At 40.0% G+C, this 13,279-nt stretch overlaps 1 protein-coding gene across 1 annotated transcript in view; it reads right to left on the reverse strand.

Annotated features, from left to right (window-relative positions):
- Positions 1–13,279, reverse strand: part of LOC117878759 (interleukin-6 receptor subunit beta-like) — a 45,122-nt gene that overhangs the window by 12,809 nt on the left and 19,034 nt on the right. Inside the window, exons 6-12 of the mRNA XM_034773192.1 lie at positions 13,026–13,167; positions 12,805–12,887; positions 9,724–9,934; positions 5,056–5,214; positions 3,902–4,024; positions 3,073–3,225; positions 485–628 (exon numbers count right to left, since the gene is read on the reverse strand). Of these exons, the coding sequence (XP_034629083.1) occupies positions 485–628; positions 3,073–3,225; positions 3,902–4,024; positions 5,056–5,214; positions 9,724–9,934; positions 12,805–12,887; positions 13,026–13,167 (1,015 nt within the window). The remainder of the gene's footprint in view (positions 1–484; positions 629–3,072; positions 3,226–3,901; positions 4,025–5,055; positions 5,215–9,723; positions 9,935–12,804; positions 12,888–13,025; positions 13,168–13,279) is intronic.

Below are 13,279 nucleotides of genomic sequence, written 5' to 3' on the forward strand. Positions count from 1 at the left end.
TGAGGGTTTATAGAAACCTTCTTCTAACTTCCAGCCTAAAATTTATTCATGGCCAATTTATATCCAAGTGTTCTCATATGAAAGTTGGTTTAAGTTGATGATGAACCATTTCATGTTTGCAGGGGAATTTTAATTCCTTTCCCATTTCTGTCTGCTTCAAGCCCTAGGTGTGTGGGTTTATTTGTTTGTTTGTTTTTGCGCTGTACAAAAACTGACCGGAATGAAATTATAGGCCTCCCTCATTGCTTGTCTCCTGAAGAGAGTTCATGGGAGTCTATCATGTTTACCCGTCCTTCAGGTCAAAGAGGCAAAAAGCTGTAGGGGAATGTCACCCTTTCCCTAGCTCTGTCTTTCAGTTTTACAGGTTGTTCTACTCATGGCTAATATTGCCCAGGACTGAGGTTTTGGAATAAAATACCACAACCGATTTTTATGGTATGAATCAATGCAGCACAGCACAGTCACACAAAGAACTTCACGGTACCATATTTCAGAGTAGTGAAAAACTGTGAACGACTTTGGGCTCCTTCTCCTGCAGTGGTGACTCCTGAAATTTGTACTTTATAGGTAGTTTTTTCTTTAAGTCCTGTTAACAGGTAGCAGGTGGTAGAAGAATTGACAGCAACAGCTGCAACACAAGAGGGTGAGGGATCAGCAAAAGTAGCCAAATTCAAGCTGTACATAGGAACAAGCCCATAAAGCTGTAGCTGAGAAGAGGCCTAACTTCATGCCCTCATCCCAAACCTGTAGGAAACCATACTCTGCAGACCTTCGATGCTTGGTGCCAAAGGAGGAAGCATTCTATGGCGGATGCTGGGATTGGGACTCACTATGTATCCTCTCTTCTTGAAATTAATCAGGATCCTGGAACAAGTAATCTCAGTGTATGGCTATTTGAAGATGGTGTGCCATAAACTTCCAGTATAGGTAATTGCCTGGGTATTTAACCCAAGATCTCAAGAGCTAAAAGCATAAGCCTCTACCACTTGAGCTATCCTTAAAGGGTAGCCATGATAGGCTCGTATACTCTGTAGACCGGGTGCAGGCGTGGGAGGGGGGGAAGGGAGAAGAGAGGTGTGAAACACACTGAAAGTGAGTTTCCTGTGTATCTACTGTTGTGACAGTCAGAATAAGGACTTATCTGAAGGTTATTGCTTAATCAGTATGCTTATACATCTGCATTAAGTGTCTAGGCCCTGAATTTGACCCCTAATGTAGAATGCATGACTCAAAAGAGCTTGTAGATGCCTGGTAACTGTCAAAGCAGGTGATAGTAGGAACATACCATGGGGCCTAATCTCGCAACTTTTACTAACATGAGCAATCCTCATTCATCAAGCAACACTCACCTTACTTGACTTCAGTGATGTACTACTCAGGTAGGTATTTGTGAGAGAAAGGACTGTATGTTCAGATCCACAGCTGTATTGCTTTGGTTTATTCAAAACTATATTTCCTTTCTGAAGGTGCAGTGGATGGTTTTGCTGTCACCAGAATAACTTCACTTGCAATACAACAATGCCTTTTATGTTGTAGAATGCTGCCAAGCATTTAGATACTCTTGATATGGAAGTTTTAATGTTAAAGAAAATAGCCTATTTCCTGAAAGCAAAAGGTGTGACCGTAGAGCTGAGTGAGGCAAAGAGTCTGCGAAATGAAGCTTATCATCCTTCCTTTCTGGAAAACCCAGTAATCATCTGTCAGGTTAATTCTCGTTGCAGCAACTTGAATTGTCACTACACTTCAGCAGTTTTTCAACTCTTTCTGCCCACAAAGTTCAAGCAACCCTGGGATTTGTTTTTGCAAAATACTAAACTTTCTAAGCAGGCACCTGGGGTGAAATCTGCCTTTGAGTCAATGGAACTCTTGCCATTGACTTCAATGAAGCCAGGATTTCATCCACCAAGTTTAGATTATTTTTTGATCATCCATTACGTCCATCGGCTGATTTTTTTTGAGTTCTAGAAACCAGTGGCTCTTCTATTTTGCTCTTCTATTGTTTTCAGGAAATATTTGTCATCTCTCTTGATATGCAGACTGCACTAGCTATGAAAGTTAAAGTTCTAAACCTCAATGTGTTGTAACTTGCAGCTTGGAATCTTTCCCCTGCAGACAAGAGCGAGGATATCAATCAAAAGAGAATCTGTTGTAAATTTTCTCTGATATGAGCTCATGTAAAACGGATTCAGCCCACCATTCATTAGCTATTTAATGAATCTTTCTTTGTAATTAATATAGTGCCTCTAGGAACCAACTGAAAACTATATTCTTTGGAGCTGGTAATAACCGATCACTTATCTAATCTGTCTTTCAATACGAGCAGGAAACTGTTGAGACTATATTTAATTTTTGTCTAATAAGCAGCAAATAAGAATCATGCATTATCTTTGACCCCCCAGTAGAGATCTTCAGAAACAAGATGGGCTGAGTCATAATACAACACAGAAATAGTGTGAATTGTCACAATAACTTAAGCTAAGTGGTAAACCTGCTGACAGCATATCCTTCCTTTCAGTGTTTAACAGAAATTGCTACTATATTTTTAGCAGCAGGAGTTTTAAGCATCTTTGAAGCTTTTATTTGGCCATGACACTAAAACCTAGTGTCATGAAAATGGCTGAAGCTTTAACAGCAACTTGATCACTTGTAAACTAAAACAAATTGTATTGAACTGGAGGGTAATTCTGTGAACCTTTGAACATTTTTCTGAATTCAAAATATGTTGAGTGTTTCTTTCATGGCCTAAATTGATCTGAATTTTGGCTTCCTGTGGTGATGCTGATGCTTAATCTTTAAAGATACATTTCATAATAAACTGAGAACATACCCTGTAATCATTAGAAGTCTTTGGATAGTCTAAACCAGTTAGAATATTAAAATGTTCACTTGCAGTTGATCTGCTGATAGACTCAACTGCCACTGAAATCAAAGGTGAATAAAGTTCTATGTATGGTTTAAAGGTATTAAGTCGCTCAACACTTGTAATTTGTAGGCAACAGTTATGTCTGATTGCTACTGCTCTATGTGGGAAATGTTGGTCTTGTCTTATGATGATGTGACATAGTGACCTACCCAGAGAGAGATTCTTCATTGTGTCTGTGTAGTTGATTCTGTATCCCTGGAGGAAGCCCAAACAGTCTTCTGCAGGTACTTCAGTCCATTTCACAATAGCGGAATGCTTCATGATATTTGAAATTTTCACAGTAGCTGGACCTGTCCTAGGAACTTAAGCATCAGGTCATTTAAAAATAAATAATTCAAATCATACAGATAATTATTGTCTGTAATCCAATGTGCAGCATGCTAATCCATACATAGAAATTGACCGCTGAATGGGAAGCATCTCCCCAATTTGCAGACTGACACACAGATAACTAATGGCAGAGAAAGGAAAGAGAACAATTACATACAGTGGGAGGCTGAGTCCTGCTTAAAACAATACCAAAGAAGGTAGACACATATCATCCATCTGCTACAGATACAATTTCTAAGGATACCCTTACTCACCATAGTCACATTGGCATGAATGGCTACTCACCTAGGAAGGTGCTAGTCAGTGTGGGTAAAGGTATCAGAATCTGGCCACAAATCACACACTGCAAGAAGGGACAAACCCCCTGCTCCATTGCCTTAAACATCTCTGCCATGAATAGTAATAGTTACCCCATCATCTCTGTGGACCCATCACTAGCAAGCAACATCACATTCACTCACACACAAAGCCAGCACATCACAGCTTGGAGTTAGGGGCATGACTGAGTGGATAGTAGTGTTATGTTAGGTCATCCCAGCAAAGATGTTATGGTGGAGCTCCCTTATTACTGATGGTGGAGAAATAGGAGAAAAAGTGGAGGGGAACAAACGGGGCGAGGGGGGGGAATGAAGATTTTCTAGGAAATACCTCCTTGAACTGAGTAGAAGTGGGTCACTCCAAATGTCCTCTCATGTCTCATGAAACTTTCACATTCACATATGTCAGATGCATGCACCATTATTTTGTACAATTTATATGGTTGTAAATGGTCTGGAAAACAATCAAGTTAGAATCAGTATTTGCTGAACAGGTAAGGGGAGGGAACTTTCAGATTTTCTGTATAGCCCCCCCAAATATAGTCTAACAAATTTCAGGTCTTCATGTTAAGAGTCCAAATGTACACATTCTCCAGGGGGCTTCCTAGACCACCCTCATACAACCTGTATATTGGATTTTTTCATAATTAAAATGACAAATATTAATATACAACCTTGTTTGTAAAGTATGCCAAATTGGTTTCTAGTCTGCTTCTGTTGCACAGATGGAGCTACAGGGTGGAAAGCAGGAAAGTGAAATAGCTTGAAGGCCTCTTGGCTCAAGCATGGATTTTGTTTTTTCTGTCTGGGAACTTAAACTGGGGTGCACATATATTAAGAGGATCCATGAAAACAGTGGATGAATTATTGATAACATTTCAATTGTGACCCTCAGATCAAATGTTTCCAATGTACATTGACATTAATCCTGATTGATCTTTGCCAGAGTCACTTGTATGATCTCATCAATATACAGAATGCAAGTCCTGTAAAATGTTCCTGAACAGAAGCACTTTGCACATAACTCAGATATGCTGCATAACAAGCTTTGTTTTGTTATTGCAACTTTACAAGGACAAGTTATGGGGAAAGGGATGGAATGTCATCTACTGGGCAGCCTGTGACACAGCTGTCTGTCATGTAATGAAGTTTACCTAGGAGGGCAAAATGTTGTCACCATTGTCATGCTGTTAGCCTGCACTATATAAGTCTCTATCCTGGATTTGGGGGAGGGGAATAGCACAAACAGTCTGTGTTTTTATAGCTGCATTTCTTCACTGACCATGACCAGTAGGCTTCCCAGGGAGGACTGAAACTCCCATGTACTTCAATATTTTTTTTCCCTATATACACAGAACAAAGAAGAGTAGAAGTATGAGGAAGGATCTTCGTCTTTCTTTCACTTGCAGTTTTAAAAACCACAAGACAGAGGCATGTTTCCCATAAAATAACTGGACAATCCATGAAAGAAAGTTGAATTGTTACCTAGTGTGAAATTTCCCATGGGCTTAGTTATTATTTTCATGTGCATATCTTCTTTACCAGTGCCCCAATCAACCACAAAACACTTTGGAATGTATTCTGGAGTCCAGGTGACAACAGTGTTGTTTCCCTGTGGTATGGCAGTGATTTGTTCAGGCAAAACTGAGGGAAAAGCAAAATATTGTATAGATCAATAAATAGGAAAGCAAATATTTAAAAAAAAATTCACTGTGAAGTCAGCATCCTGTGGCAAGTCATGGAGACCCTGGGAGTAGTAAGGCTTAATGAACTCTAATCACTAGTAACAATATAGTTTATAAAATAGTTTCAAGCCAGTCTAGTGCTTTGCTAAAAATCTAAAAATTCCCAATGAACACTAGATAGTGTAGTCGTTAATAATCAAAATTGGCAAAACTAACTGGCTGACACTAAGAAGGAAGATGGGCAATTTATACATCAGGGAATGTTGTGGTTGATAGAGACCTCCATTTCATCTTCTATCTGAAAAACAGTAGGAGAGTGGCTATAAGGAAGAATGAAAGAGTGACAAAACTAGCTGAGGAGAACTTGATCCAAGGGTATGTCTACATTATGAAATTAGGTCGATTTTTATAGAAGTCAATTTTTAGAAATCGATTTTATACAGTCAGTTGCGTATGTCCACACTAAGCGCATTAAGTCAGCAGAGTGAATCCTCACTACCGTGGCTAGCATCGACTTACGGAGCAGTGCACTGTGGGTAGCTATCCCATAGTTCCTTCAGTCTCCACTGCCCATTGGAATTCTGGGTTGAGCTCCCATTGCCTGATGGGGCAAAAACATTGTTGCGGGTAGTTTTGGGTACATGTCGTCAGTCGCTCCTCCCTCCATGAAAGCAATGGCAGACAATTATTTCACGCCAGACACAAGGGCGATTAGAAGAGCACAGCAAGACACACTGCGCATCAGAGAGGCTTTGAAAACCAGTTTCATGACTGGCCAGGCTTCGGTGTGACAGTTGTGTGTGTTTCTCCTTGATGCAAACCTGCCACCTTTGTTGATTTAAATTCCCTGTAAGCCAACCACCCTCTCCCCTTTGAAATAAAGTAACTATTGTTTTGAAACCATGCATTCTTTATTAATTTTTTTTTAAAAAAGAGAGAACGGACAAGGTAGCTTGGGTGGGGTGGGGGAGGAGGGAAGAAGAAGGCCACATTGCTTATTGGAGCCACACTAAAAATCAAACTGTTTGAATGACAGCCTTCTGTTGCTTGGGCCATCCTCTGGAGTGGAGTAGCTGGGTGCCCGGAGCCTCCCCCACCGCATTCTTGAGCGTCTGAGTGAGGAGGCTATGGAACATAGGGAGGAGGGCAGGCGGTTATACAGTGGATGCAGCAGGGGTCTGTGCTCTTGTTGGCTTTCCTGCAGTTCCAACAGATGCTTCATCATGTCCATTTGCTCCCCCAACAGATGCTTCATCATGCCCATTTGCTCCCCCATTACCCTCAGCATCGCGTCCTGCCTCCATTCTTCGCGGTCACTTAATTCTTTCCTGGCCTCTGCCACTGAATGCCTCCATGCATTAAGCTGTGCCCTATCAGTGCGGGAGGACTGCATGAGCTTGGAAAACATGTCATTGCGAGTGCGTTTTTTTTCGCCTTCTAATCTGCAATAACCTCACGGACGGAGATGGTAGGGGGAGAAACATTCTATGATTCTGGGGGGACTGCATTGTCACTTGTGCTGCTGAGTTTGCCATGCTGACCAAGCAGTAAATGAATTTCAAAAGTTCCCGGAGCTTTTCCTGTGTACCTGGCTAGTGCATCGGAGTTCAAAGTGATGTCCAAAGCAGTCACAATGGCGCACTCTGCGATAGCTCCCAGAGGCCAATACCGTCAGTTTGCATCCACATTACCCCAAATTTGACCCAGCAAAGTCAATTTTAGCACTACTCCCCTCACCGGGGAGGAGTACAGAAGTCGATTTTAAGAGCTCTTTAGGTCGATGGAACGGGGTTGGTTGTGTGGATGCATTCATTTTTAAATCAACCTAATGTGGCTAAATTTGATCTAACCCCATAGTGTAGACCAGGTCTAAGAAAACGTCATGGGAAACAAACTGAATGCCTATATCATCACAGTAATGCTTTTATTGATGCGCAAGACCTTAGGCACATTAGGGAAAACAAAGGATGAAACTATGGCTAGAGTTGAAAATAACTGTCTAAGGAAAATCATGACGCTTAAGTGGGCAGACTTGGTAAACCATTGACTATCAGTAGGATTAGTCAGAAAAGATTGAAGTGGTGGATACTATATTCCTCAGTGGCAGGGAAAGGTAGAGGAAAATTATGGTTAGAACTAAATAAGTCAAGAATAAGAGAAACCAGAAGAGAGATTTGCTAAGGTGACAATGACGTTGGAGGAAGGGGAAGAATTGTGTTCAGGACTAATTGGAAAATTCTGGTGGTGGGTGGAAAGGAGAAGATATGAAACATTAACTGCAGACACATCATCTGGAGACTGATAGAGGTACCCAGATGCTGATTATTACTCACACACAGTATCAGGCCATAGGAAATTCTACCTTACAACAATACATTGTCCTAATATTTCAATAATAATATTACAATAACTACACTCAAATTAGAAAGTCTTACAGCAAACTACTCAGAATTGAACCCTGTTATAGTCTTGGTCTTCATAACATCCTCTGATAAAGTTGTCTGTGCATTATGTGAAGAAATACTTCATTCTGTTTGTTTTAAAAGAAACAAGTTCATAACACAAAAAGGGGAATATCTTTTCATACCCTCTCTCTGGGGTGTTCCATTGTTATGCTGGCCTCTGGGTGCAGTCCTTCCCCTAACAGTCCATTAGCATGGTTGCTATCGGAAGGAGCGCAGCCTTCCACTCAGGAGAAGCCTTTTTCCAATCAGCATCTTATCTCCCCTCCCCTCTCTCACCAGGAGGGTTTTTTTAAATGTCACTGTGAGCCCTTAACTGGCCTCAAGTGTGTCTAGTTAACCTGAGGTAACCCTTGTTAAGCTCATAGAGAACAGGCCTCTACCATTCTAGGGCTGATATATCTGCCCTCCACCATTCTGGTATACCTCTCAGGACTGACTTTGTCACAATACTAATTATAACTTTGATATGATCAGTCAAAAAATGCTAGTCCCACTGTAGCAGGTCCTGTACACTTAGCATTGCCCAAAAATATAGGAAGACATGGCCTTTCCCTGAGGTGCTTAAAATCTTGTTTGGAATAAGATTCAATGATTGAATATGGCAAACAAAAGGAGGAATGGGTAGGAAAGGACAAGAAGGGTAATAGAAAACAAAGGTGTAGCTACAAAAGGTAATTATTGCACAACAGAAGGTTCTAGACCATTTGAAAGTTTTAATAAACCAGATGTCACTAAACCTAATCACCACTGGTTATTTTGTTTTTTTAATAGGCATCAGAAAAGAGAGAATGTTTAGGAGAGAGAAGGGGAGAGGAGTGGTCTTGAGGTTAAGTTCTGAGTGTTCCTTCTATGAGTTTGGGTCGCATAGAAGACAGTGCAGATATATTTGTGGGAGAAATGAGCAACTGGGTGCTTAAATCTTGCACTGTTGATGGAGAAGAGAAGGTGGGGAGGGGATTAAGAGACAACCCATAAAGACAGGGAGAAGTAGAGTTGTGCAGTGTCTTGAAGGTAAGGACAAAAATCTTGAATATGATCTGGTGGACAATGAGACAGGATGTCATGGTCAGAGTAACAGGGCAGGAAGAGATTCTTGGCAGCTGCATTTTGTATGGATTGGAAAGTGGCAATATGGGAGGAGGCCAGAGGGAAAGAGGTCACAGTCATCATGATATGAGATAATATATAATTACAATTAGCATTTGTGACATATTTAATCTATAAAGCACTTGACAAACATTGACCTTTACAATACCCATTACATTTATAATACAATGTACTATAGGTACCAGTCCATGGGAACATTGATTTTAACTATGAATGGAGATATACAAGCAAGTGTCTAACAAAGCATGGAAATTGTACTGTGGCAGTTATATTTCCTGGATTTCTTAGAAGCCTTCTAATTTTTGGAAGGACCTCCCCATCCTCTCTTAATTTTGTTCTTACCATCGTATTAGTTTCATGTTGGAAATTTGTGCGCACATGCAGCTTGCCAGAAGATGACATAAGATAAAGACTGAATGGAGTAGCAGTAGATCATGATGACTTTTAATTGTAAATATGCACCTGACAGGTCATATACAGCTATAACCACTTCATACTACAGTGTTTGTAATGCACAGTAAAATTAGTCTGCTAGTGGTTAATCCAATGGCCTAGCTGTAATAAATGTAGCTGTTCTCTCAGGTTTCAAGATTATTTTTCAGATTTCTTGGTTTGGATCAGCTCACACAGAATTCAGTTTGAATTCCTCCTACAGGCATTAATTTGATACGAGTAACTTTAATCTTCATAATAGATAGTACCATGTGACATAACGTGTTCTGATAGAGCTCCATAAAACTGCTCTTTTTGGCCAGTTTTCATATGAGTCCTTAATCTGGTGCAGGTTTAAAGAAAAAAATAAAGAGGAACAATCATTCCCAAACTGTTGCTATCACAAGGCAACATTGCTCACAAAAGAATGTTTCTTCACCTATCTGGAATAAGTGATAAAGTACCTGTTGCGGTGAAATCTGGGACAACATAAGTGATCTGTGGAGATTCTCCTGCTTCATTATAGGCAGAAATATTAAACCGATAATAAGCCATGGAGAGATTCAGATGCACTCTTCTCTCGGTTACGTTGATGCGTTCGGGTCGATCATTGCAACTGTTGGGTATTCTTTCAATATTAACATAGTATCCAATGGCATTCCTGCTTTGTGTTATCTAATAGAAAAAGATTAGTACTGAACAATCAGATATCAATCCCCTTCTTAATAAAATTAGAACAGTTACAAAAAATTGCAAGCCACAAAACACACATAAAATTATGTATAAACAAATCTTCCCTGTCTTTGCACATTGATTGTCAAAAGGAGATAAATTTAGTGCTGTGATTGCGGATTTAGGAAATGATTCAACAAAGCACTTAAGCATGTTCTTGGGACTGAAATTATTTAAATATATAGCACATAATCGTGTGCTTAAATGCTTTGCTTAATTGGGTTCTGCAAAATATGTTATGGAAATCAGTGCAGAGAAAACCAAGCTGATGACAAACAAACGTGACGGGATCACATATCACTGTTGGTGGACAAGAGCTGGAGATAGTGAAACAGTTCAAGTATTTGGGGGCAATCATCACTGATGAAGGATCAAAGGCAGAAATTCTGGCAAGAACTGCGCAAGCAGCAGCAGCAGTGGGAAAGCTAAAGCCAATTTGGAAAAATAAGAACATCTTCCTGGAATCCAAACTGAAACTGCTGCATGCACTGGTCATCTCAATTTTTCTGTATACGTGTGAGACATGGACCCTTACAGCAGAACTTGAATGGAAAATACAGATAGCAGAGATGAGAGACTTCCATAAAATCCTGGGCATCTTGTACTTTGACCACATCACTAGGTGATCCTGGGCATCTTGTACTTTGACCACATCACTAGGTAAGAGGTCTGCAATATCATCACCCAATGCGCTGGGTCATATGAAGACCTCCTGACGACCATGAAGAAGCGCAAGCTGAAGTGGTACAGCCATGTAACAAGATCATCTGGCCTATAGCCAAGATCATCCTCCAAGGGACTGTAGAGGGGAAGAGAAGAAGAGGTAGAGAGAAGAAGAGATGGATTGACAACATAAAAGAATAGACAGGAATGGACGTCGCAGAGACTCAAGCACTGACACACAATCATCAGGGATGGAGATAATAGGTTGATTGATTATCAGTGATGGTGCCCCAATGACCAATGCGATTATGGGAGTGGTGGTGATGATGATGATGAATTGGGTTCTTACCTGTGCAAATCCAATAAACGCTAATGAGGATGAAGCCACTAAAACACTTTGTACGCGGCACTCAGAATGTGCCCCTAATTATTAGGAGCCTGAAAGTCAGTGAGAGTTAGGTGCTTAACTGCCATGTATGCCTTTGAAAATCTTAATCCCCTAGGTTCGATAGGGCATTTTGAATTATCTTGTGAGGAGGAGGGGACTGGTAATTAAACTGCTACAGCAGAAAGGTGTCCTTGCCTACTGATATTAAGTTTGTTTAGTATGGTAAAAGAGCAGAGCAATCCTCCAAAAGAACAAGGTGAGCGCTGACCAAGGCAAATGCATCTTAAGCATCCAGATACTAGTACTAGATACTATAGTCTTGTGTTACAAACTGGTCTCTGCTCCAATGCTGTGTAAATAGCCGTGGCAGGAGAGTGCATTTTTTTTCTTAACATTTTATAATTATTAAAGACTCAGAAGCACATCCCAGCTACTCTTACACTATTGTGCATCTTTAAAGTCATTAGGCTCCAAGTCAGGAAAGCACTTAAGCATGCACTTAAGTGCATCCCAGTTGAGTTGAATGGGACTAAAGTGCACAAAAGGCCTTCAATTTTATAGAAGATGGGATCAGATGAAACAATTACATAAGCTCTAACTCAAGCTCTCAGTCTAAAGATGATTTCTTCCTTCAGTTTGATATTGGAATTAGTATGTACAATTTACAACATTACTGTAAGAGGAATAATTTTATTTCTAGTTTAGCTTCATCCTAAGAAGTTTCTTTTTTTTCAGCAGATTGCTGCAAAATGTCCCTTTTGATAGATCACTTCACATACAGATATGGGTGTCTTTGTTGATTCTCACTTGGTCTCTTGGCTTCACTCATGACAGCCCCCTTTGATTTAGAATTGGAAGCCCTCTTTTTCCCTCTGGTTTTAGATAGAGAGTCTTGACATGAAGACCACAGGCCTTGAAGTCTATAATAGCTCCTTGGTCATCAAAATGTCCTGCTAGCCCCCTGGCAGTGAACTCAAGGTTGTCGGATTTACTTCCCTCACACTTTTTATGTGCTAATTTTGTCAGGAAACCTTCACATCATTAATTCAGCAAAAATGGCTGATGTACAGTAGTCTGTCAATTGATGATCATGATGTCCATTATGGAAGAAGGGACACTTCCAGATTTCAACTTCTGAAGTTTTAATGGCATTATGGTGAATATGCAGCACTCTGCATGGTGAATAGACATTTTTTTGTCAGCAAAAGCCTCATAACCTATGCTGTATCTAGATTTTTGAATAAATAAACTTGGAAGTTGCTTTCAGAATTCCTAGAGTGGAGCTCCTTCAAAAGCTGTAGTTCCATTTGAGAATAAGATGACACCTTATGAATATGTGAGACAAAGAGAGTCTTTTAGCTCTACGGCCTCAGGTGTCTCTGCCTAAAGGAATCTTTCAAGGTGAAGTGTGAGGGTGATTGTGAGAGAGAGACTTGAGAATCCAGCTCCTACAAATACTTAGTGTAGAATGGAAAGATACTTCATTTAAGCCAATGTCCAGAGTTCAGATGTTGCTGCGTCAATCATTTTGTAAGTTTACAAAGGGGTTTTGCTCACTCTTCTCTAAGACCATGACTGTACAAATTTATATATATAGTGCTAGGAATTGCTGATGCAAAGGTGCACAAGATCGCAATACTCAAATATAGTTTTACTTGCATAAGAATATTTGCTGACATTTCAATATAATGAACTAAATCCCCTGTGTCACTCAAAATGATTAACTTTTTTGCTATATCCATCATAATAACAAATACATTACCTGCCACTGAAGAAAAACATTTATTCTTCCTGGAGAGATTTCTATGGTTTCATTTGCTGAAATTGTTGGCTTGTCAATCAGCTCTAAAGAAGAGAAGGATGGGGAAACCCAGTCTCATAATTTGATTTTAATATTTTCCAATCTATAAATATTACATAACTTTATGCAACAACAACTGATTTATACCAATCACCAGAACAACCAAATGAAATGCCACATACTATGAGGGACTAAAATCTCTTTACTCCAAACACAAACGCAGTGGTGATCCTCACTGGGTAAGCATCTGAGATGAATAACATATGAAGATGTACTGTTTAAATCGGAGACAGTCACATTGACAGCATCGTTTGCTGTGGGCACCTGCAAACAAACAAATTTTAAACAATATTTGGCATCATTAAACTAAAGTTCCCTTTTAATAATTTTATACTCTGTAATCATTGCTCTCCTTTCTAAGGGCCCAATTCTTTAA

This window comes from Trachemys scripta, chromosome 6 (assembly GCF_013100865.1).
Source record: "Trachemys scripta elegans isolate TJP31775 chromosome 6, CAS_Tse_1.0, whole genome shotgun sequence".
NCBI lineage: Eukaryota > Metazoa > Chordata > Testudines > Emydidae > Trachemys > Trachemys scripta.